Here is a 27415-nt window from a genome sequence, read left to right as displayed (position 1 = left end):
GGATTAGAAATTTTAATTGTGAAACTTCATGATGACCAGGTTTTCATAACTACTCTGATCCTCAACTCAGGGAAGAGCTGCTAAAATGACATTAGAGAAGAACAAAAGAAGTGTGATTATTTGCTGAAGAAACACGAATAAAGGCCAGTCATGCTCTTTCCCTCTTTTATTTCCTATCATTTTCTGTAGCTCAGGCTTAGGAGAAATTCAGGTGAAAATCATCTAGATGCTGTGACCAACCACCAAGTCAAGAAAACATGACAGCAGGTAGAAGCTTCTAACAGATAATTAGTCTGTATTACTAGAAATAAAGTGTCCAGCTTAGGCGAATAGTAATCTTCCTAAAACCCTATATTAGCTACCCTACATCTAAATTAGTGGCCTTTAGTTTCAGCATCTCTTTGATTTATTTTATAAATCATCTAGATTTATTTTTCTTTTGAGTTATTCTGGCTTTGGGAAATGACGGCGTGGTTTAGTTGGGCTAATCCTCCCACAGATAACAGAAAATTTGGAAAAAATATTTTTCAGAATCTACTGGAAGGCACTTAAGAGGGACCAAAAGCAGAGAGAAAGTGAACAGCAGACTTCTCTCCAAAGACAGGGTACCCAAGTGATTTGTAAAAAGCAGCCTTTGCCTTGGGGCATGGCCCGCCCAATCTGCCTGGAACTCAGGCAGAAAAAAGCTGCTGCCCTATTGATACTTGAGGCATCAGAGGACACAGTTTGGGGCTCACAGGCAGACAGAAAATTAGATAAGCTAAATCCTGGATAAGAAAATTAGCCACAAAATCTGTTTATAAAATTTGCCCCAGGGACTTCCCTGGTGGTGCAGTGGTTAAGTATCCGTCTGCCAATGCACGGGACACGGGTTCGAGCCCTGGTCCGGGAAGATTCCACATGCTGAGGAGTAACTAAGCCCGTGCGCCGCAGCTACCGAGCGTGCACTCTAGAGCCCGCGTGCTGCAACTACTGAAGCCTGAGCGCCTAGAGCTCGTGCTCCGCAACAAGAAGCCTCTGCAACGAGAAGCCACCGCAACGAGAAGCCTGTGCACTACAAGGAAGAGTAGCCCCCGATCGCCGCAACTAGAGAAAGCCTGCGTGCAGCAACGAAGATCCAATGCAGCCAAAAATAAATAAAATTAAAAAAAAATTGCTGACCACTATACTATGCATGCTCAGGGGAGGCCCAGTTAATGGCAGCAGCTAGGAACCGAAATAACTGAGCACAAATAAGTAGTACAAGCAACAGCCTACTGCCAAAGAGAGAAAGAAACCAGAGTTTCACTCGAGCAAGGTTTACTGCCTGCCAAAACCACAGTCACTCTTCAGAGAAAAAAACAAAACAAAACACAAAACTACTCCCAATCCTAGCCTTCAAACAATCCTACTCACGAATGCTTGGCAAATCTAATTTTCAACTGAGCATCAAAATGCTTCCAGAAGTAAAAAAGATCAGCCTGAAAAATAATAAGTGATATTTTGGCACTGGGTACACCAAACTGGCTCATGACTAAGTCAAAACTACTTCTGAACAACTGTCTTCGTTAAATGATACACACGCGTTGGATAAAGTAGACTCATGAAGAAATTTAAACTAGTCCCATAGGATTATGTTTTTATTATATGGACAAGGTGGTTCAAAGAGTCTTCTAGCATTCATTGAAATCTTCCTTCAATGTCTCCAAGTTGTTCTGTCAAGTGGCTGATAGGAAGAAAACAAAGGCCTTTATCCTTAGATGATGGAGTGTTTCTTTGGGTAATAGCCAGTTCTCCTTAAGACAAATAATGGCTGAAGTCAGGAGAGTTAAAAGGTCAAAACATTTTTATTTATTTGCTTCTTTATGGGGCCACATTTTGGCACAGAATAGTTGGTCACTGTGAAATATGAGTCTAAAAATGCTACAGGGTCAGAGAAATTGCTGGGATTGACAGACCAGGCCAAGCTTAGCCCATCCAGGGCAGAGCTGCAAAAAAAAATAGACAGCTTGCTTTAGCCCTGGTGTTCAGAAACCTCATGAGGAGACACTCAGGTGGGTGAGTTTGTGGCCAGAAGGGCTTTAAAACTTTTCTTGTATTGGAAGGTGCCAGCAGCTTTTGCCAGGGAAAAGCTCTTTGCAGGAAAGAGCTCTCTACAGGGGGCCCCTCTGTCTTGTCACTAACCTTACACCAGGTACCCCCCATGCTCTACTCATCTCCGGCCCTAGCACCCCTTTCACATCGTTTGACCACACAATACCTTGCCTAATCCGTTGGTTCTTTCCATAGATCAAAGAAGTAGAAATGAAGAATAAGTAATTAACAGATGACCAGATCTCTTCCCTAGCTTCCACGTCAGTAATCTCGCCAACAAACTGTGTGAACAAGACAGTATCCCAAGAAAGACCACGAGGAATCAACAAGCCTGCACACACGCCTGCACGCAGTGGGGCATGGCGACGACTCTGACCCCCTATCTCAATGATTCACTGAGATGACTTCCCTGTTTCCCTTTAAAGGCTTCCATGGTTGAGCAGAATCTTCAGAGGTAGTTTTTGGGGGACACTGAGTCCACCATCTCCCCAGACTGTCAGCATTCTGATTAAAGGCAAGTTTCCTTTCTATCAGCATTTGTGAGTATCGATTTTGTAAGCAGCGAGCAGCTGGACCTGATTCAGTAATGGAGGGTCTTTGAGGGGCTTCCATGGGGCAGTGAAACAAGGTCACAGAGCCTTAGGTGAAGCCCTCTCATATCTTGTACTAAACTTCCCTCCTCTGGAGTGTGGGCAGAGCCAACGAATATGTTGGGACATCACTCCTGCAATGAGGTTATGTTATATGGCAAAGGTGAAAAGATCTTGGAGATGTAATTAAGGTCCCTATTCAATTGACTTTGAGCAAATAAAATGGGAGGTTCTCCTGGGTGAGTCATACTTAATCAGGTGAGGTCTTTAAGGAGGGTTTAGGCTTTCCCTGAGCTCAGCGACTACAAACAGTGCATCCCATGGGTTCCATTCTGCTTACAATCTTCCTTTCCAGGCCACTTGCACTATGGACTCCAGGCTTACTCGGCCAGCTTCATAAGCTCAGAAAGCGGGTCCATGTAACACATCCCTTCATGTGCATGTATCCCATGCTGGCTCTACCTCTCGTTAAACTCTGACCCATACACCTCATCTTTTTTTCATTTTTGTTTTTTGTTGGTTTTTTTTTTTCATTTTTAAGGACACTCATGGCTTTCTAATTTTACAAGCAATACATGTTCACTGCAGACAACGAAAGATACCTAAAAGTATAAAGTAAAAATTAATGATCACCCATAGCCCATCCCTCCCAGAGATACCCATCATTAGCATCTTGATGCATTTCCTCCCAGTATCTCCATTTTCTAAAAAATTGAAGTATAATTGGCCTACAACACTATGTTAGCTCCAGGTATACAACACAGTGATTCAATATTGCTATACATTACAAAATCGTCACCATGATGTCTAGCTACCATCTGTCACCAAAGATACTACAATATTATTAGCTATATTCCCCATGCTGCACATATCATCCCCGTGACTTATTTATTTGTAACTGTAAGTTTTTACCTCTTAGTCTCCCTAACTTGTATCTTAAACATTTTTTGAGCCAAGAATAAAAATCTCAAGTAAAACAACATACTAAAACTATGTCCTAAAAATATTTTGTTCTTTCTATTTTTGTCATGTGCTCCATAATCCTTGTAATCTCATTGGCAGTCTTATTTGAGGTTGGTATTCCATCATTTCAGCAGCAAAAAGTTTCTATTCATGGGGCGTGAGAGGGAAAAAAACTGGAGGAAGTCACCCACAGAGGAATATTTTTAGGGCATTTTAAGTTTAAAAAAATGACATTTTGGGGGTAGTATAATACGTGGGTGATTGGCAAGACCTACCTTATGATGAAAACTGACATTTCAACACACTAACGTAATGGTTAAAAATTCTAGGAGTAGAGAAAGTGAAGAATAGGTCTAAGAAAATCTGCATGAATCGAATTCTTCATGATATAAAATGTTTTCTTCAAGAAAAGACCAGCATAAGCATTTTGCAATATATATGTGCATCAAATCATCACATAGTACACCTTAATTTCATACATTTTTAAATGTCAATTATATCACAATAAAGCTAGGGGAAAAAAGAGGACCAACATCAGTGATCTTATAAACTGTCTTCCACTTTATTCTGTTTATTCTGAATATATACAGTCATCAACAACTGTTGATTATTCTGCAAATCCTGAATTTGAGATGAGATTGGCTAGTGAGTGTTCACGTTAGTGCAAAGATATCCCAATGACAATCAAAACAATTGCTCCTTATATTACCTAGTAGAACAGGTTTTTAAAGCCATTCTCATAATTTTAAGTAAGAATGATCTTAATGATTTGTAAAAAAAAAAAAAAGGTATGTTTCAAGAATATATTTTCAAAACAGTCTCACACAATCATAGGTAAGGGAATGCTACTGTAAATGTAAGGGTTCTTTTTTTTTTTGAGTTTGACTTTTTTTAGGTTGAATTTTTGAATTTTATTTTATTTATTTTTGTATACAGCAGGTTCTTATTAGTTATCCATTTTATACATATTATACACTAATATGTCAATCCCAATTTTAAAAGTTAAATTTTTCATCAGTAATGAGAACTTGATTTGCAACACGGTAATTATGTCAATCAATAGTCATTTATTAATTGTATACTCAAAATATACCAAAATTGAAGAAATATCTTACACACACAAGTCTTTGCCTTCCAGAAATATAAGTACTCATTATTTTCACTGGAAACAGTATAGCAAAGATACATAAAGATATGGCAAGCATTTTCAACTTGTCAGTGGCACTAAGGGAAAAAAAAAAGAATCAAATACACCTTTATGTAAATCTGATTATTTATTTCAAAGACCAGGGGCCATGACCAAATGTGATGATTAACAAAAGGATGAAAGAAACTGTTTAGCTATACTATCTTCTCCAAAATGTTGACAGTATAAAAACTATTTTATTTTTAAAACATACAATTTCATCTATAATTAAGGACTGCACTTTTATTCTTGTTTAGTTAGTTCTATGCTTTTTTATTATGTAATTGTACTTTTCATAATTTTTAATTTTAATAATTAGCCCTATTAGTATCAAAATATGTATATATTTGTTAAAAACTGAAATACACACACAATACAGTTGTTTCTGAGTGATGGATGGTACATGATTTTAATTTTCCCCTTACCTCATTTTTGCAGTATTCCCTTTTAAAATCCTCTAAAACGACTATACATTACATATAATGAAAAAGTAATTTTAGAAAGAAAGTATAGAGTTACTATCTTGACTTCATAGGAAACACTTTATTACCTACTCTGTCAGTGATTTTAAAATGAAAATTCTTTGATTTTAAAATTAAGATGCCCTCCAAAAACTAAACATATAGTTGTCATGATCCAGCACTCCCACTCCTGGGCATATATCCAGAAAAAACTGTAATTCAGAAAAATACATGCACCCCTATGTTCACAGTAGTAATATTCACAATAGTCAAGACATGGAAGCAACCTAAATGTCCATCAACAGATGAATGGATAAAGAGGATGTGGTACATATATACAATGGAATACTACTCAGCCATAAAAAAGAATACATGCTATTTGCAGCAACATGGATGGACATAGAGATTATCATACTAAGTGAAGTAAGTCAGAAGGAGAAAGACAAATACTATATGATATCACTTATATATGGAATCTAAAATCTGACACAAATTAACTTATTTACGAAACAGAAACAGACTTGCAGACATAGAGAACAGACTTGTGGTTGCCAAGGGGGAGCGGGTGGGGAAGGGATCAACTATACTTCAATAAAATAAATTAAAGAAAATAAAAAATAAAAATAAAATGTTTTCCTGGATTTCACTTCCACCTTCACGACTCTCAACCATGTTATATACAATTATCATAGGGGTAACTGACAGTGGGTTATTAACAAGCTGTGTATTACAGTGGTTCCATAAACGTGAGGTCCATGTAGACTAGTTTTAGAGAAACCAAACAGTTCATTAAAAGGCAATGTTGGAGAGCTTCCCTGGTGGCGCAGTGGTTAAGAAACCTCCTGCCAATGCAGGGGACACGGGTTCGAGCCCTGGTCCGGGAAGATCCCACATGCCACGGAGCAACTAAGCCCGTGCACCACAACTACTGAGCCTGTGCTCCACAGCTACTGAAGCCCTCGTGCCTAGAGCCCATGCTCCGCAACAAGAGAAGCCACTGCAGTGAGAAGGCCGCGCACCACAACGAAGAGTAGCCCCCGCTCAATGCAACTAGAGAAAGACTTCACACAGCAACGAAGACCCAACGAAGCCAAAAATAAATACATTTATTTTTTAAAAAAAGGCAATGTTGGAATCCTAGGTCTCTGTACTTTCAGTGTAACCTATGACATTACACAATCACCAAAAGCCAGAAACAGAACCTCTGAGCAGAGGCCACAGAAGGAGCTGGTCAGTAAAAATTCTTCAAATGCAAACTATACTCTAATACTGACAGAACATAAGCAGAGATATTTGGGGGGAAATGTTTCAAAAACTATTGCTTTGGGTGAGAACCGTTATCAAGAGATTTTGAAAATGTTCATAGCTTTTGAGTCAGTATTTCTGTTTCTAGGTCTAGCCCTAAAGAAATAAATATAAACTGTGCACAAAACTTATGTCCAAGTATATCAGTACAATGGATGAATTTTTTAACTGATTTTTTTGTTACAAAGGAAAAATGGTTATAATAATAGGCAAAATAATCCAGATTTTTTTTTAAAGTTAAAGAAAATGCTTTCCCCTTGCACTCATACTCTCATACACCTTCCATTTTGATCTTTCTTTTTATTAGTTTTATTTTATTTTTTTATATTTTATTGAAGTATAGTTGATTTACAATGTTGTTAATTTCTGCTGTATAGCAAAATGATTCAGTTATACATACACACACACACACACACACACATTCTTTTTCATGTTCTTTTCCATTACGGTTTATCACAGGATATTGAATATAGTTCCCTGTGCTATACAGTAGGACCTTGTTGTTTATCCATTCTCTATATAATAGTTTGCATCTGCTAATCCCAAACTCCCACCCCCCACCCCCATTTTCATCTTTCTAAAGCAGCCAAAGTTAAAAGATTGGTGTAGATTCTTCCACATCTAATATATAATCATATATAAACACACACACATGGATCTTTTTCTTAAGTAAAAAAATAATAAGATTTTTAAATTGCATTACAATTTTTTTTCTTCACTCAACAATACTATGATGGGTATCTTTCCAGATCAATATATTCTGATAGCTAATACCACTTAGCTATCAAGTCTATTCGTTAAACATTTGAGTCTACCAATTTTTTTGCCATGACAAAGAATGATAATGTGCACAGTTTAATTTTATTTCTGTAAGAAAACTCCTCTTATTAAAAATACATTTATATAGAAGACTGCTAGATCAGTGGCTGCATGTATGCAAGAAAGAAATTTTTGAAATATGTTCATACTTGTCTCTTTTGCACTTACATTTCCATTGGAATAATCTAGCCCATTTTGCTAGAGGCATCCATTTACCTCCTGGAGAATTAGGATTGTCAAAGAGTGAAAAGAGAAAGATCATGTATTCATCTTTCTATAGCAAAATAGGATTTTTGGAGACCATGGGAATATGATTGTTACAGAAATAATGAAAAGAGAAAGATGAACTCAGTATTCAGATTTCTCCAGCAACAGCAGGAACTAGGGAGACCACAGTTAGACAATATTGTCAGGCACCTGCCCGGGAGGCCCTGGTGTACCTCCAGGCCCCTGGGGCAGCCCTGACAGCCTGGGGGTGAATAAATGCCTAGCCAGTCCAGGGTTCCAGGCCTGGAAGTCAGGCCTGGTTACTGAAACCCACCCTGGCTAGTGGTTTGGAGCAGAGGTAACCTCATGTTCACTGGATCTTCTTACGTGCTCAGCCAAGTGACATGGACAAGTGGCTCATCTCTCCTGCCTTTAGTTTTTCCATCTGTAAAATGGGGATGCTGATTCTCAGAGAGATCAGTTACGGAGAATATTCAGCTCATTGGCAGACTTACAAGAAACAGAGAATGGTAGCAATTATCATCTTTAAAAGGCCAAGAAATTAGGGAAGAAAGGGCCCTGCTTCCCAGTGCTGTCAACAAGCTTTAGGAGAGCACGCACTGTCAGCATGTTCCCAGCTCCGAGTCAAGGTCAGGTCAGCCCTTAAATATTCCTGGGTGAATAAATGTCCACTTCCCTTCTTTCACAAACCTCCCTTCTCTTCCACCACCTTACTTTAGTAAATTTTACTACAATAAAAATATTGTTTAGTGTTTGGCTTTTTACTGATATCTTATTTGTTACTTGATTTTGGAGTTTTAAGAAAATATTATTTGACTTTTCACTGCTTCACTGGAAGCAATCAGAGCACCTTTCATTTTTCCTCTTTCTCCTCCAGTTTTTGTTAGATGTATTTTTCCTTTTTAAATGCCATATATTGAAATTTTTTCTAACATCTTTCATTGTGATATGGCTGTTCAGCTTTTTCTACTTCTTTGGGATTTTATTTTGGTAGATTATATTTTGCTGGGATGTCGTGCATTTCTTTTCACTTTTCTGATTTCCTACCATTAAGCTGTATGTCATTTTACGCTACCTTTTTTTACTTGAAAAGGGCTTCCACCATCAGATAACTGATGCGTCTTTGGTGGGTTGAATTTTTTCTTCTTTCTGGACTGAGGTGTTATCAGTGGACAAACTAGCAAATTCCCACCACCCTGGTTAAAGTCTTGAGGAAGAAGCCCATCAGCGTCAAGTTTGTTCACAGTGTGATCAACTGTGCTTTCCAGCTACAGACACAAGGAGCAACTAACCGTCCACCTGAGGTCCACCCAGGTACCCTCTCCAGAGCCCCACTATAGGTCCCTACAACAAATTATAGATGCCAATCCTGTCTCAGATTATCCACTGGAGTTGACCAGCTTCGTCTGTTTTCACCATAAAGGATGGGGACCTACACTGGCTGTCTTTCCAGGAGATCTCGGGAGAATACATCAAATCAGAAGCATCTTCTACCATTCCATGTCCTCCAAAGCAAGAAAACTGAGAGCGAGGCACTAGGGATGTAAACAGAGGCTGCCGTCTTTTTAGTTACTTCTGGTCTTGCTCAAACTTACCTTTATCTGTAACAGGGGTGTAAAGTTTTGCATCTCTGAGACAAAAAAAGCTAACCAGTAAGTTAATACCATTCCTATCATGATGCCCAAGTTTCACATTCTTCATTTAATGAAGGACAGAAATATACAATTATCACAAAAATGCATATAATCGATGCTTGGAATGTGGCAAATGAACAAGTGATTTTCAACTGTCCCTGAGATACTTCACTATTCAGGACATCTACTGTTTTCCTGAGGCATGGTTAGCAATCCATCGCACTGCGGGGTTGGTGAGTGACGAATCTTTCATGAGGTACTGCGTGGGCCTAGCTGTGCTACAGCACCAGCATTCCAACTTGACTTTGATGTGCATTTTTTTTTTTATATTCTACTCATCATCTAGTTCAGAGGGATTCTCATGAAAGATATTAAGTATTCTCTTAGAGGTTCTGTTCTTACAAATGATTCAAGAACGTAAGAAGAAAGGTCTGTATATAAGAGCATCTGTGTGAACGCTCTGGTGTGCCCATCACATTGCTATACAACAGCAGCACAAGGTCTGTGCTTACTGCACTGTCAACACCTAAGAAAACTAAAAGGGGCTGGATGGATGTGCTACACGTAAATAACCAAAGAACTATAAGCCAGGTGCAACACCTGGGAAGGTGTTAGTGGTTTAGGAAATAGGCTTTACTGAAGAGGAAGGCATCGAAGAGAAAATGGGGATTTGGAAATACATGTAAAACATACATCATTTCTTTTTGCATTTCTAACATCAAAGGAAATGCAGTAGGGATGTACTTAAAGGAAATCGAAAATTATACATTTCTGTCTTACCTTGGAAGATCGGAAGGTAAATGCTGTTGATTTGACATCAGCTTTTTCTTTGTCCATGAGTAGAAGGCTTTTGTCTTCCATGAGGCTCAAGTATTTTCCTGTTGTGACATGGCGTAGTCGGAAAGGCTGGCCCCATCTTATGTGGCTTCCACTCCACCTAGCAAAAACAGTTAAGACTTGATCCAATAGCAAACACAATGACAGGAGAAACAGCAATTAAAATGTATGTGTCAGACAATGAACAAAGGTGCTCTGCATACACTGTCTTCTTTAATGATCCCCCAAACCTTATGATGTTGGTGTTATTAATTTCGTATCACAAATAACAAAATGGTTATTCAGAATGATTAGGTAATATTCCATGTCATAGAGCTAACAGTAAGTAGAAGCAAAGTTTAACTCAAGATCTTCCGACATTAAATGTAATACCATCCACACCAAACACTACCCCATGCAAAGATGACCAAGAACTTGTGTTCCAGGTTAACCTCTAATCGCTAGTCACAGATACAGACACTATGAGTTTAAATGATACCTTAGCATTTACTAGTTATTTTTAGATTTGCACAGACTTGAAAACTAGTGATATCAGAGTCAATGCCTAATTATGATAAACTGGAACTCATATATATAAACTGAAGTACGTATTTATCTGAAAAAAGAAACCTCTTCCTATGCTTTAAATTTTAATAATGTGGAACAATTATGTCATTAGAAACCAATGAACAAGAAAGACAAACCAAGAATATAAATTCTAATAGAGTCAAGAGGAAAAACGGGAAAGCAAAATTGAATGCAACACAGAGAAAATATAAACTAAGATTGCAGAAAAAAGATAAAAAGCAAAGCTGTGATCATTAAAGTCTGCTTTTAAAAATAATGACTTTCAGATAGGGTAGAAAAGAAAAATTAAGATACAGAGCATCCTTGCTTTGCACAGTACTGTGTTAACTGAAAGCCGTCATTATCAGAGCCTTGCCCTTTACTACAGTACAGAGTGGAAACAAGGTTCTGATAATGGTGACTTTCAGTTATCATGCTAGTGTGCAAAACGAGGACAGCCTCTTATCAATGATGTAAAATCAAATTTAAAAAATACAAATAAAAAGGATTGACCATGCATACAAAATCAAAAGAAAATAGTGATGGTAAAGTTGATAGTAGAGAAATTAGAATTCAAGGCAAAAAAGTATAAAGGGGACACTGTCGGGTGTTTTATAATGAGAAAGATATACTCTAAAAAGAATGTACTATGTTATGAAGCTTCACATGTCAATGGCAAACAGAAAATGAAACAAAAGAAACACAAGGATAATTTTTTAAAAGACAATTATAGTGGAAGCTTTACCACTATGTAAGGAATCAAATAAATAAAAAGTAAAGGTATGGAGGATTTCAATATGACTTTATTAATTAATAAACCAGTTTTAATAAGAAGAATCATTCTTATTAATAAAAGAATTTTATTCTTTTATTAAAAGAATTTAATAAAAGAATCATTCTAAACTTTTATATTTTTAATAATTTAATTATAACTTTTATAATTTAATAAAAGAATCATTCTAAACTTTTATATTCTACAAATCAAGAACACTTTAAAAAGAATTCACCAATCTTAGTGAACTATAAGTCAATTTTATGCTGTTTTCCCAACCTGGATTTTTGACCTGAACTATTAGCCTGGAAAATTAACAGTAGAATGATATTGTAATAAGTTCATTTTTACATGGATATGTTTATAAAGACAATTACTTTGGAAAAGTCCTCCTACTAAATTAACAATCATGTACCAATAAACCCTGATAATAACACGGTATTGTCTTAAAAATGAAATTAAAGTTCATTTACCGACAACAGCATGTTAAAGCATTTCTAGTCTGGTAATAGTGTCTACTTTTTACCAGAATTTCTATATGGTATTCTGGATACCATGTTCAAATCTATTTAATAGGGCTCATATACATAAGCACTCCTCTCAAGCCACTGTTAGAAATGGAATGAATCTGGCCAATCGTCAGCCAAACTTTGTGAAGTCTAAACACATTTTCTTTAGCTCACAGGTCCAGAAGAAAAGAGGAAAAGCCCAGGAGAATCAAGGGCAAGAAAATAATATTTCAGTAAAAACTGAAAATAGTTATAGTAAAGAAGTTATATAAAGCAGCTTCCTATGTTATTAGAAAACTGTTCCATATGTATTATCTATATTTACTTGTAATTATCTCAAAGAAATGAGGAGCATTTGGTCACCTGTCATGGTATGTTAATTTTTTTAAAATTCGTAACACATAAGAAAGTGGAATTTTACTTAAAATACAAAATGCATATTTATAATTGCAGTGATCATGCCCATTACAGAAACAAACATATATCCTACTTACAGTGTTCTGACAACTTTGTACTGGGCTACAATACAGGAATGTGTTTTCTATTACATTTGACTCCCCAAATTAAAACTTACCTTGTTAAAATGTTCATAATACTGAAAAACTTTTGACAACACTAATGTTATATAAGTAAGCAATATAAAATATATAATTACTGGACTATATAAATTATAACAAATACATAGTTTGGGGCCTCACTGGAGGGAAAAAAAACATATGGTATCTCAAAGATTATAATACAAACATTGACCTTTGGAAATAAAGTTCTGTCATAAACATAAGCAGGATCTTTGACTATTACTTCCCAAGTAAAAAGAAAAATTAATTATGTGGCCATTGCATATAATAACATGCAAATTAAATGCAATCTAATTTGTAAATTTACAGTGAGGCCAAAGTAGGTCAAAGATGCAACAAAATCTAAAAAAAATTTTTTTTTTAAATAATTACATCTCTTACATATGAACCTCCTGCTTTCCTACTGTAGATATACATCAAGGGTCATAGAGTAGAATCAAAACACCTCTCTTTAATTTTTTAAATGGCTGAAAAAGTCCCTGATCTGCCTTGGCTGTCAAGCCCCCTTGCTGTCATCTGGATTCTGAGAGGCACAGCTACAAACACACGGTGATAAAGTACCCCCTTTCATCTCCAGTATCTGAAGAAGGCCCAGGCCCTTTCTATATATCAGTCAACCAAATTCAAAGTTAAAACAAACTCCAAACTTCCCCCTTTCAAACTTCAAACATTAGTCAACAGCAGGGGAACAGAATTAAGACCACGGGATAGAAACACGTGCTGAATAATGGGATTTATGTAATTGCAGTTCATCAACAACATTGTTGACAATAAAAAGGAACTCCTGTTGGGCTTTCAGGAGCTCTCATCCTTTTTTTTCTTAAACCTATAAATTGAGACAGATTTAGGTCCTGGTTTCCTCAAAAAAAAAAAAAAAACAAAAAATCATTTCTTTAAGCATACAATTGTGAAGGGTAGGTAGATCTATAAATGTGAAAACACATCTGGAGTCTGTTTTTTAAAGGCAACAAAACTTCTCTAAATTTCACTTTTTTGGACTATTTCATTTCTCTGATTAAGCTGTCATTTTTATAATACACAAGGCAAATTATAAAAATACATGTATATATTTGAAATTCTTTTCCCTAAATTCTCTGAATAACTTATGAAGCACAAAAGCTATGACTTTTCTTCCCTTTCCTTTGTCATCTCTTCTTTGTCCATCACATTAAGAGGTGCACTTCCCATAAAATTTTACTTTTAAGTTCAATGTTTATCAAAAGTTTTAATATTTCAGTGCATTCGATCAACTATGACTTTATACAGAAGAAATTTAATATCATCAATTAATTAAGAATTAATGGGGTTAATATAGAAGCACTTTTTTAAAGTCACAGACTTATAACCACAGAAAATATAAAAGATAAATTTAATTTACATGCATTTTTTTTTGTTGAATAGGAGTATGACACAGTGAGCAGAAAAGTCTTTCAATCATAAAAAAATTCCAATTGGGGTACTATTCTGTCATGGGAAAGTAAAGGAAATATGATTTCAGTGAGAAAGATGAGTAACATATAATTTTTTCACTGTTAAAGAGACCATGTTCAAGTATTTTTAAATAAACAAAGATGGGTATTAAATCACAGCAGAACTTAGAGACAATGGGATACTTTTATAAGAGTGGTGTAACCATTTTATCTTAAAATGTCACTACTTATAATACACTGTAAGTTATATTCTATGCATCTATTTAAACTGATAATGAAAAAATTTCTGTGTCAAGCCTAAAAATGATCAAAGAAATACAAAGTTTTTCAAAATCATTGTATGGGATATGCAAGCAAAACAAAAAGACAAAAAACTGAAGACCACTGAACCATTTTAATCATCATTAGATAAGCATTAATCTCAAAATATCAGGTTGACAAAGACAGCTTATTCCATAATAAGATAGTTCCCTACAGCCATCCATGAAGTCTGTTACCCTAAATCAATAATTTTTTAAAGTGTCATATAACAGGGAACAGACATTGAAAACTTACTGATTTTTAGGTAAAGGACTAAAACATCCAACATTTTATTTTTAATTTAACTGATATTTAAATTCTATTTAAAATAGTTCAAAATGACACCTTTACCATCAGTATTGCATTTACATAAAGGAACTAAAAGTCAATCTCTGGACAGCTTTTTGAAGTCACCAGAAAAAAAAAAAGGTCATTGTTTCTATAATGAATACACAGTGACTTGTTTGCAATCCACATTTCTCACTCAGCTATCAAGCTATTTGTAAGTAAAGATAGTGACTGCCAGTTATGGCTGTCACATCTCACTCAGGTTCAAGTTTCCACTGTTTTACATGTGACTTTACAAGGTTAAACCCAGACCTGAAATGTGCGACAGGGTTGCAAACAACTTGTCCTGTCTCCAAACCTTACATCACTCTGCTCTGGGAGCTCTTCCTGCCAGGAGATGCACAGACTGGGACAAGACAATATTATAAAAACAAATGAGGCTAAACGCAAAAGCAGATGGTATAAAATTGGTGCTTACTACCTGGTGAATGTAGGCTAGTGAAAGATAAATAAAGGCGGAAGGTAAAAGAGGAGAGACTCTCCACTTTCTCAGGGTTTCATTTGCTTGCTGGTTGTTAGCACAAGAGCACTCGAGGTACTTTGTACCCGGAGCGTCAGGCTGTATTTAGAAGTTCTACTTACGCAACTCTTAGCGTCTCTAGTCTCCACAGGGAACGTGCGTGAACAGATACAGCACCACCTTCGTAATGAACAGTTCTGTTAAAAGAAATAAAAAGCCCAATTTTAACATTGCATTCTTGGACTCAATTTTTCGAGCCAATTCAAAGAGAAAAGTAAATGGGAAGGCTTTGGAGAAACAGTAAAAGCTACTTTTTGGTAGGAGACAATATAACTGGAAATAAAAATAACAACAGTGACCTGAATAAACATTTGATTTAAACACATTCCTTCGTCTTTTACTCCCTCTCATCCCATTCATCCCCTCTCCCTCACCCTGGCCATTTTTCTCTCTTTATCCCAGTGAATACTCTCACCATTAAACTTAAGTCCATAAACGTACTCCACTACGAGTTTGAGTTTAGGTGTAGTTTAATATATTTCAACACATGCATATAATTATCTGCAATTCTAAATTCTTTCTAGACATTTAAAACATTTTAAAGAAATGTGAAAACACATTAATTTTAATGTTTCCATGACAATCTGTTAAATGATAAGAGATGGGAAAATGTAAACATCAATAAAATGTAAATATCAACAAAAAAGTCACACACACACACAGAAATTTCTTTGGATGTACATCACACATACCAAAATTCCAAAGCTCTCGTAATAACAATTTGTTAATATGTCAGACGTGATGCGAAGTAATGTGTATACATTATCCAAATTGGTCTCTATACCATCCCCTTGAGATTGGTTTTTTTGTTTTTTTTTTTTTTTTTGAGATTGGTTTAAGGAAAACAAAACTTGTTTCCTGTTTCTTTCCCGAGTGCTCACCATCTCCCTCTCCACTGGGTCTCTTAATCATCCAAACACACATAACCCTGTCCAGTCACAAACATAATAACGTGTGACCATATTTTCCTCCCCTGCTTCCCTTGCTTTTCTGCCTCATTACCACCTCCTCTTAATCCTCAGTGCACTCAATCTTGTCTGCAGACCCACTTCTCCACCGAGACAGATTTAGCTGAGGCCATCAAATGACCTTCATGTTACCAAATCCAGTGGACTTATTTATTTTAAACACTTTGGAAAACCCTACTGCTTTGACAGTTTTCCTAACACCATTCTCGCCTGCATTCCTCTTACCTACTCAGATATTCCTTCTCATTCTATTTTTATTGTGGAACTTTTCAAAGACACACAAAAGGAGAGAGAATATTATAATAAACCCCAATACACCCAGCACATAGTTTCAACAGTGATCAATATAGGGCCAACCTTGTTTTACCTATAACCACAAGTTATCCTTCGACATACAACCTCCACATAAAATAATACAAAAGTATTTTTCTACACTTGATATACATATATATAAAATTTGTTTTTACTGGGCTTCCCCGGTGGCGCAGTGGTTGAGGGTCCGCCTGCCGATGCAGGGGACACGGGTTCGTGCCCCGGTCCGGGAGGATCCCACATGCCGCGGAGCGGCTGGGCCCGTGAGCCATGGCCACTGAGCCTGCGCGTCCGGAGCCTGTGCTCCGCAACGGGAGAGGCCAAAACAGTGAGAGGCCCGCGTACCACAAAAAAAAAAAAAAATTTGTTTTTATGAAATACCCATTCACTGTTCAAATTTTCCCAATTGTCTCAAAAATGTCTTTTTCAGATTGAACTAATGTCATTTGCAGCAACAAGGATGGACCAGGAGATTATCATACTATGTGAAGTAAGTCAGACAGAGAAAGACAAAAATCATTATATCGCTTATATGCAGAATCTAAAAAAAAAGATACAAATGAACTTATTTACACAACACAAACAGACTCAGAGACTTGGAGAAGGAACTCATGGTTACCAGGAGGGAAGGGTTGGGGGTAGGGATAGTTAGGGAGTTTGGGATTGATATATACACACTACTATATTTAAAATAGATAACCAGAGGCTTCCCTGGTGGCGCAGTGGTTGGGAGTCTGCCTGCCGATGCAGGGGACACGGGTTCGTGCCCTGGTCCGGGAAGATCCCACATGCCGCGGAGCAGCTGGGCCCGTGAGCCATGGCCGCTGAGCCTGCACGTCCGGAGCCTGTGCTCCGCAACGGGAGGGGCCACGACAGTAAGAGGCCCACGTACCACAAAAAATAAATAAATAAAATAAAATAGATAACCAACAAGGACCTACTGTATAGCACAGGGAACTCTGCTCAATAATTTGTAATAACCTAAATGGGAAAAGAATTCGAAAAAGAATAGATACATGTATATGTATAACTGAATCACTTTGCTGTACACCTGAAACTAACACAACATTGTTAATCAACTATACTCCAATATAAAATAAAAACTTTTTAAATGTAGCAAAAGCCATAGAAAACAGAATGATCAGGCATCCTACCGAGAAGCATGAGGTAATCATTCTCAGGTTAACTTGCTTTCAAATTTTATTCTTTTTTAATAATGAATCTACTTTTATCCATCATGTCACAGGATGGGAAAAATCTGAATAAATTGTTCTTCAAGGAAAAAAATGTCTTTTTCTTTCTGTTGCTTTTCCAAATCAAGATCCAAATGAGATGCATAAATTGGTTTGGTGTCTTTATTTTATTCTAGAACAGTTCTGCCTTCCTCTTCTTTTTTCCTTCTTGCCATTTGTTCACAAAAAAACTGTATCATTTGTCCTGGAGTATTTTCTACATTCTGAATTTTGCTGATAACATCCTCACAGTGTTTTTTAACATCTGCCTCTACGTGATAGATCTAGAAATCTAGAAACTTACTCAGGTTCAAGTTTGTGATTCTTTGGCAAGAACATTTCAGAAATTGGTGTTTGCCTTCCTATGACATCACATCAGGAGGTAATAATGACTACTTGTTTATCTTTTGACATTAAACTTGATTCAGGATCACCCTGATCCATCCATTATAACCTAAGAATTTTAGGTACATCAATGACCAGGGTCCTCAGTAGGGGCTTTTAATGGTGGTTGTGAATATAATCATGTGGATAGCTTTTAGAATCCTGAAACCTTGCCCTCACCACTGGCCGATTAAGCCAAATTTGGAGTCAGGTGTTTTAAAAGCTCCCCAGCTGGTCGTAAGGGGGAGCCAAAGTTAGGAAACTATGGCCTACCTGTCTCTAAACAGTAGCACTACTGACACTTTGGTCCAGGTAGTTCTTTGCTGTGGGGGGCTGTCCTGTGCACTGTAGGATATTTTTCACATCCCTGGCCTCTACCCACTACATACCAACAGTAGCCATCTAAGCTGTGATCCAAGTTGTGGAGAGATATATATATGTATAAATCTTAATATATAGAATATATGTTATATAAAAATACATTCATATATATGTGTGAATATGTGTGTGTGTGTGTGTGTGTGTGTGTGTGTGTGTATATATATATATATATATATATAATTTTATAGAAAGAATTTACTATAAGGAGTCTGCTCATGCAATCATGGAGGCTGACAAGTCCCAAAATCTGCTGGAGACCCAGGAGAGCTGATGATACAAGTTCCGGTCCAAGCCCAAATACCTGAAAACCAGGAGAGCCAATGGTATAGTCCCATTCCAAAGACTGACAGGTTCCATATCCAAGAAGAACTGATGTTTCGGTTTCAGTTCAAAGGTAAGAAATAATTGATGTCTCAGCTCAAAGGCAGTTAGGCAGAAAGAGGTCCCTCTGATTCACGAAGAGTCAGCCTTTCTGTTCTATTCAGGCCTTTAACTGATTATATGAGGCCCACCCACAGGAGGGAGAGCAATCTGCTTTACTCAGTCTATAGATTTAAATGGTAAACCCATCTAAAAACACCCTCACAGAAACACCTAGAATAATTTGATCAAATAATCTGATAAAATATCTGGATACTGTGTGGCCCAGTCAAGTTGACACATAAAATTAAACACCATAATAACTGAGAGAAAGTCCAACTTATCTATTTATATTTCTAAATCTGGAATTAATATCTACATTGTGAGTGATTCCTTTTCTTTTCTCCCCACGATAACTACAGATAAATTCAGAGTGTTTCCGAACACTTGGATCATCCCAAAAACATTAGTTTGATCAGTGAAGCATGAGCAAAAGAATTGTCTTATACATGAATTACAAAAATAACAATTAGGTCATTTTCAATTTACTTTTGTTTCTTCAACATAAGGAAGCCTTAAATTTAGTATATTATTTTAACACTGGACAGCTCATAGTCAATTATTACTGCAGTACCACAGACACCACCTTTTTTTTTCCTTCAAGTGAACTATTTCTTTTAACATTTACCATATGACCTTAAAGCAATGGGGATAAGGGATGTTGTCATTACTGTTCTACTTTTTGAACACATACTGGTTTCTTTCTTGTCCAGAGAGAGGCTAGAGCGTGTAACAAACGCTGAACAACAAAAGAGGGAACAAAAATAATACAAGGAAATGTAATCAGTCGCATCCAATTTTGGTGATGAATCAATTACACAAGTTAAAAATAAAGAAGAGTAGTTTACTGGCTTCTAAAGATTGACATGCTTATGTAGAATTCAGTAGGGACAAAAAAGTCATATCACTGTATTTTAGTTACTGCAATGAAGAGCAGTAAAATAATATCAGAATTCTTCATTTTTCCAAACTTGATGTTCAATAAATGAATGACTGACCAGAGAACTAAATTCTCTTTTGAAAAATGTTTCTTTAAATCCTAACGAGATAGACTTTAAAAGTCATAACTGGTATCCATAGGAACTATCACTACTTTTTACCTCAAAAGAAATGTGCTGCTTTAATCCATGTAGCAAAAATGATTACTTTTCTCCTTTTGTACACATAAGTTTATTAATTTAAAGTATCACTGAACATTCATAAAATCCATCACATGCACAGGCTAAAGAATAAAAACCATGTTATCATATCAATAAATGCAAAAAGCATTTGACAGAATCCCACATCCATTCACAGTGAAAACTCTTAGAAAACTAGGAATAGGAGGGAACGTCCTCAACTTCATGAAGATCATCTACAATCAACATCATTCTTAATAGTGAGAAACTAAATAATTTCCCCCAAGATACAGAAAAAGGCAAGAATTTCCCCTCTCACCAATCCTTTTCAACATTGTACTAGAAGTATTAGCTAATGCAATAAAACAAGGGAAAAAAGGTATGTGAATTGAGGAGAGAAAAAAAAAAAACAACTGTTTTCTTTTGCAGATGACATGACGGTCTATGTAGAAAATCCCAAAGAATCAACAACAAAAATAAAACTCCTGAAACTAAGAAGCAATTATAGGAAGGTTACAGGATAGAAGATTAATGGAAAGATTAATGGACAAGCTCAACTTTCTTATATACCAGTGATGAACAACAAAACTTTGAAATTAAAACACAATACTATTTATATTACCACCAAAAGGAAAAGAAAGGTATATTTCTTACAAAATATGTACAAGATCTATATGAGAAAAACTACAAAAGTCTGATGAAAGAAATCAAAGAGTAAATAACTGGAGAAACATTCCACATATACAAACAGGAAGACTCAATACGGTCAAGATATCAGTTCTTCTCAACCTGATCCATAGATTCAACTCAAACCCAATCGATAACCCTAGGAAACTAATCAGTTATCTTCAAAGCAATTCTAAAGTTTATACAGAAAGGCCAAAGACCCAGAATACCCAACACAATATTAAAGGAGAACAAAGTTGGAAGAATGACACTACCAAACTTCAAGACTTACTATAAAGCTACAGTAATCAAGATGGTGTGGTCCTGGTGAAAGAGCAGACAAATACATAAACGGAACAAAATAGAGATCCCTAAAATAGGCTCATACGAATATAGTCAACTGACCTTTGACAAAGGCACAAAGGTGCTCCACTCCTTCCAATGAAAAAAGGATAGTCTTAAATAGGTAGAGTACAGGAGATTTTTAAGGCACTGCAACTATTCTGTGTGCATTACAAGGGTGGATATATGTCATTATACATTTCTCAAAACCCAGAAAATATACAAAACTAAAAGTGAATCCTAATGTAAATAACGGACTTTAATTAATACTAATGTGCCCATATTGACTCATTAGTTGTAAAGGAAGTACCACACTAAAGCAACATTTTAATAATAGGAAAACTGCAGAGGAAGGTCTGGAAGGGATATGTGGGACGTATCTGTACTTTCTGCTCAATTTCTTTGTAAATCTGAAACTCCTCTAAAAAATAATGCTTATTAAAGCCACAGTAATCAAAACAGCATGTTATTAGCACAAAAACAGATATATACATCAATGGAAGAGAATAGGGAGCCCAGAAATAAACCAATGCATCTATGGTCAATTAATCTATGACAAAGGAGGCAGGAATATACAATGGAGAAAAGACAATCTCTTCAACAAGTGGTACTGGGAAAGCTGGACAGCTACATGTAAATCAAAGAAATTAGAACACTCCCTCACACCATGTACAAAAATAAGCTCCAAATGGTTTAAAGATCTAAATATATGACATAACACCAAAAAACTCCTAGAAGAGAACATAGGAACAACATTCTCTGACATAAATCGTACCAATGTCTTCTTACAGCAGTTTCCCAAGTCAAAAGAAATAAAAATAAACAAATGGGACCTAATCAAACTTAAAAGCTTTTGCACAGCAAAGGAAACCATCAACAAAACAAAAATACAACACACGGAATGGGAGAAAATACTTGTAAACAATGTGACCAACATTAGGGGTTAATATCCAAAACACGCAAAGGGCTCATACAACTCAAAATGGAAAAAACAAACCCAATCAAAAAATGGGCAGAAGACCTAAAGAGACATTTTTCCAAAGAAGAGTTATAGATGGTCAAAAGGCACATAAAAATATGTTCAACATCAGTAATTATTAGAAAAATGCAAATCAAAACCACAATGAGATATCAACTCACACGTGTCAGAATGGATATCATCAAAAAGTCTAAAAATAACAAATGCTGGAGAGGGTGTGGAGAAAAGGGAACCCTTGTACACTGTTGGTGGGAATGTAAATTGATGCAGCCACCATGGAAAACAGTATAAAGGTTCCTTAAAAAAACTAAAAATAAAGCTAACATGTGATGCAGCAATCCAACTCCTGCGTATATATACTGAGAAAATAAAAACTCTAATTCGAAAAGATACATGCACCTCAATGTTCACAGCAACACTATTTACAAGAGCCAAAACATGGAAACAACCAAGTGCCCATCAACAGACGACTGGCTTAAGAAGGTGTGGTATATGTATACAATGGAATACCACTCAGCCATAAAAAGAATGAAATATTGCCATCTGCAGCAACATGGATGGGCCAAAGAATATTATGCTTAGTGAAATAGGTCAGACAGAGAAAGACAAATACTACATGTTATCACTTTTATAGGGAATCTAAAATATAATGCAAATGAATCTATATACAAAACAGAAACAGACTCACAGACACAGAAAACAAACTTATGGTTACCAAAAGGGAAAGGTGGGGAGGGACACATTAGGGATATGGCATTTAACAGATACAAACTATTATACATAAAATAGATAAGCAACAAGGATTTACTGTATAGTACAAGGAATTATATTCAATATCTTGTAATAACCTATAATGGAACATAATAAAAAAATAACTGAATCACTATGTTGTACACCTGAAACTAACACAATATTATAAATCAACTATGCTTCAATTTCAAAAGTCTTAATTTTTAAAAATCACTTATTTAATGTTTTTTTAATATTTATATATTAGGAGAAAATATACTAGGACTATACTAGGAAGAAAATGAAGAGGATGATTATAAAATTTAGCCACTTTTATGCTTTTCTTTTGTTTTGAAAAATATCACATTTTACTAGATCGGCAGGTTGGCAGTTACTTTCTTTAAGCACTTTTAAGCTTATATCCAATGTCTCCAATTGTCTCTTACTTGAAGTGAGCTGTAAATCTTACTGTTATCCCCTTAAAGATATCACGTCTTTTTTCTATCCGTTTTTAAGTGTTTAATTTTGTGTTTACTTTTCAGTACTTTTAGTCTGATGTAAGTGTGGTTTCTTTTCATTTGTCTTACTTAGGGTTCATAGTTCTTGAATCTGTGGCTTAATATACTTAGTCAGTTGTGGAGAATTCTTAAGCAACTGTATTAAACATTGCCTGTGCCTTGTGTACTTGCAAGCACGCTTTTTCTTGTTCTCTGTCTCCCTCCTGCTTTCCTTCTCCTGCTGCCTCCTTCTCTTCTCTATCCTTTTATTTTGGAACTCCAATACATGTATGATAGACCATTCATTATTTACCATGTATTTCGTATGCTCTTTTTCATATTTCCCAATCTTTTGACTATCAGTGTTTCAGTATTAGGTCAGAATATTTCTTCTGACATTATTTCCAGTCCAATAATTCTCTTTTCAGCTATGTCGAAGCTGATATTAAATCTATCTGTTCTAATATCAGTTATTTTAATTTTCAGTTTTAGAATGTCTATATGACCCCTTCTTATAGTTACCAGTTCTCCACCAAATTTATTCACCTGGTCTTTTAATTCTTAGGTAATAATCATAAATATTTTAAATTCTACTTGTGATAACACTATTATCTGTGTATCTATGACCTGTATGCCTTTTTCTATAGTGTGTTTGCCTTTGCTTTTCAGGTGGGTCCTATCTTATATGCCTGTGCTGTATAACAAAGAATTTGGCTGACCCATGCCCCTGGTTCCTAGAAGGGAGATTCTAAACCCTTGAATTTCCCAAGTGATGTAAGAGACTATGTTTTTCATGAGCCTCTTAGATCACACCTTCATTTATGGTAATGGGGGCACTCGTCGTGGGCCCCCAGATAGCTTCAGTAAGAGGGTTGGCCATGCTGGAAAGACAAATCAGATGACCAGAGGGTTGGAAGTTTGATCCAGCCTGACCCCTGAGGAGTGAAAGTGTGGTAGAGATTAATTAAATAATTGAGTACATGATTGAACTCAAACACTCCTACATAACAAAACCCCAAGAAAAACACTCTAGGACAAAAGCTTGACTGAACTTCCTGGATGATGGACACAATGATGTGCCAGGAGGGTAAGATGTCTTGATCCACAGGTACAGGGAAAAGAAACTCTACATTTGAAACCCTCCCAGACCTCGCCCTATACATAGCTACATCTGGCCCGATTTGTAATCCTTTATAATAAAATTGTAATCGTAAGTACAGCACTTTCCTGAGTTCTTAAATCTAAAGGCGTTATGGGAACCCCCAAATTTGTAGCCAGTTGTACAGCAGTACAGATGGTCTGAGGACCACCCCTCTCCTTGTGGCTGTTGTCTGAGATAAGGGCAGTTTTGTAGGGAACAAAGCCCGTAATTTGTATTATCTATTAATTCTGGGGAGTTGGTGCCAGAACTGTACTACAGTACATCAGTCAGGGTTGAAACAAAATAGCGTGTTTAATTTTGATTATTAGATACGGTATGTGTAAAACACAGAAATCACTTGAGTTCTTTGTGTTAGTCCCCCAGCCCCCAAAGATGTACTTTTGCTTCTTGCAGGTAAAGTAATCTAGGGGCACCAGCAATCCCACATCATCTTAATCCAAATGGTAATTAATATTATTTGAGGCTGAGTTTCAATACTTGCAAGGGCTGCTCTATTTCCAGTTCCTCACTGCTTCAAGGGTATAGTTCTTTGAGTTCCCTCCTAAAGTGCCTCTTCTTTGGTGGGTCTTGTACTACCACTTTTGATCCACTTGCACTCTGATGCTTCCAACAGCTCTGCCCCACTTCTGAGCCACTCAGCCACTGCAATCCCCTGGAGAGAAGAAGCTTCCTCAGATGCCGAACTCACTCCTCCGTCTCCTATTTTGGGAACCTGGCTCCACACATTTTCACTACTTTTTTAGCTCTCAATTATCTTTGAACAGATTTTTGGTTTTTCTCAGAGGGAAACATGGCTTGGAATAACTCATCTACTATTGTTATCACCATCACTTAAAAAAATTCTCTTTAAAATACAATTATTTTCAACTTTGAGTCCATCAAGCTAGTGTGGAATTCAAGCACTTATTTTGTTTTGTTTTGTTTTTGTTTTGTTTTTTGCGGTACGCAGGCCTCTCACTGTTGTGGCCTCTCCCGTTGCGGAGCACAGGCTCCGGATGCGCAGGCTCAGTGGCCATGGCTCACGGGCCCAGCCGCTCCGCGGCATGTGGGATCTTCCCGGACCGGGGCACGAACCCATGTCCCCTGCATCGGCAGGCGGACTCTCAACCACTGTGCCACCAGGGAAGCCCTCAAGCACTTATTATTGTTGCTGGCGTAGTACAGTAATCTCGGACCTTGGGGAGTAAGCCCACTTCATTTGTTAGATCTTCTAAGCGCAGGGCTCTACTCACATGCTCCTGTCCAGTCTGAGGGCTGATGCTTTCCATTTACTTGAGAGGCTCAGGACATTTTGCTCAAGTGAAAAACCCCACAGCCACTGCCCTCTGAGTCTTGCCACCTCCTGATAAGCCAGGATGAAATGGGGAGTAGCAAGCTCTCAGGGAGCAGAGTACTGGTCAGCCTGAAAGTGGAACTCAGAAAACTCTGTTCCCTCCCCAGTCTCTATGAATGCTTTAAAAAAAATTTTTTTAAGATAACCATAGATTCACATGCTGTTGTGAGAATATAGAAAAATCCCTTGAACATCTGTCTGGTTTCCCTTAATAGTAATATTTTTCAACTCTAATATAATAGTTACATATATACATAACCTTAACAGTTACATGTGTAACTATTATATATGTAATATATATGTAACTAATAGTTATATATGTAATGTAACTATTACTTATACATGTAACTATGTATTACATATATATGTAACTGTTACCTATATATGTACTATTATATATGTAACTATATTTTAAAACTATAGTATAATAGTTACACATATATGTAACTACACATATATTCAAGTTACATACATATGTAATTGAATATATATATATAACAGTTTTTCAAGGAAGATATTGACTTTGATACAATCCCCTGATCTTATTAAATTTCTCCAGTTTTGCTTATATTCATTTGAGTATGTGTCTGTGTGTGCGTATTAAATTCTATACCATTTTATTAACTGGGTAACTTCCTCGAACCCCATCATTGTAAAGGTCCTACACCCCAAGGATGCCTCACATTGCCCTTTTCTAACTAAACCTACCTCCCTCTCGCTCCCCTCTCTTGCTTCCCTCACCCTGGATAACCACTAATCCGTCCTCCAGTTCTAAGATTCATTGCAAAAATGTTATAAACATGGACTCACACAGTATGTGATCTTCTGGGATTGACAATTTTCACTCAGCATAACCGCCGGGAGATCCATCGCAATTGTTATGTATCAACAGGCCATTCCTTTCTATTGCCAAGCAGCATCCCATGCTATGGTTGTACTGCAGATTGGAAAACCATTCCCTTGATGAAGGACATCTGGGCTGATTCCAGTTTTCGGCTATTACAAATAAAGCTGCTTTACACTAAGTATTTGTGAAGAAGTATTTTTGTGAACACAGTTTTTGTTTCTTTGAGATAAACACCCAGAAATGCTAGGTCGTATGGCAGTGCATGTTTAGTTTTTTAAGCAACTGTCAAAATGTTTCCCAGAGCGGCTATACCATTTACAAGCAATTTATGAGCGATCCAGTTTCCCTGCATCCTCGCCAACATTTGGTTATCAGTATTTTGTTTTGTTTTAGCCATTCTGATAAGTGTGTAGTGATAGCACCTGGTGGCCTTGTATTTCCACCATCACTAATGACGCTGAACATCTTTCCCTGTGCTTACTTGCAATCTGTATGCCCTTTCAGTGAAACCACCGTCCATGTTTTGCACCCATTTTCTAATTAGGTTGTTTGTTACTGTTGAGCTTTGAGAGTTCTTTCTGTATTTTCAGATTATTTGTCCTTTGTTGGACATATGATTTGCAAATATCTTTGGCCAGTCTATAACTTATCTTTTCATCCTCTTCACAGGGACTTTCACAGAATAAAATTTTCTCATTTTGATGAGATCAATTTATTAATGTTTTCCTTTCATGGACATGTTTCTGATGTCAAGTTATAAACGCTATGATCTCAAAGATTTTTTCCTAAATGTTTTATAGTTTTATGTTTTACATTTAAGCCCATGATCCATCTGAATTAGATTTCATATAAAGTGTGAGGTTTGGGCTGTGGTTCATATATTTTTGGCTATGGGCGTCCATTTGCTCCATGTGAGTGTGTTCTGAGTCTGTGGCAAAATCCTTTC

At 36.5% G+C, this 27415-nt stretch overlaps 1 protein-coding gene across 1 annotated transcript in view; it reads right to left on the bottom strand.

The window, feature by feature from the left end:
• RYR2 (ryanodine receptor 2) overlaps positions 1 to 27415 on the bottom strand; it is a 517690-nt gene that overhangs the window by 370343 nt on the left and 119932 nt on the right. Inside the window, exons 11-12 of the mRNA XM_049697219.1 lie at positions 15162 to 15236; positions 10040 to 10196 (exon numbers count right to left, since the gene is read on the bottom strand). Of these exons, the coding sequence (XP_049553176.1) occupies positions 10040 to 10196; positions 15162 to 15236 (232 nt within the window). The remainder of the gene's footprint in view (positions 1 to 10039; positions 10197 to 15161; positions 15237 to 27415) is intronic.

The sequence above is a fragment of the Orcinus orca genome, chromosome 14, assembly GCF_937001465.1.
Source record: "Orcinus orca chromosome 14, mOrcOrc1.1, whole genome shotgun sequence".
In the NCBI taxonomy this organism is placed as follows: Eukaryota; Metazoa; Chordata; class Mammalia; order Artiodactyla; family Delphinidae; genus Orcinus; species Orcinus orca.
Note: the sequence above shows the minus strand (reverse complement) of the source record. Positions and strands in the feature narration are given on the sequence as shown.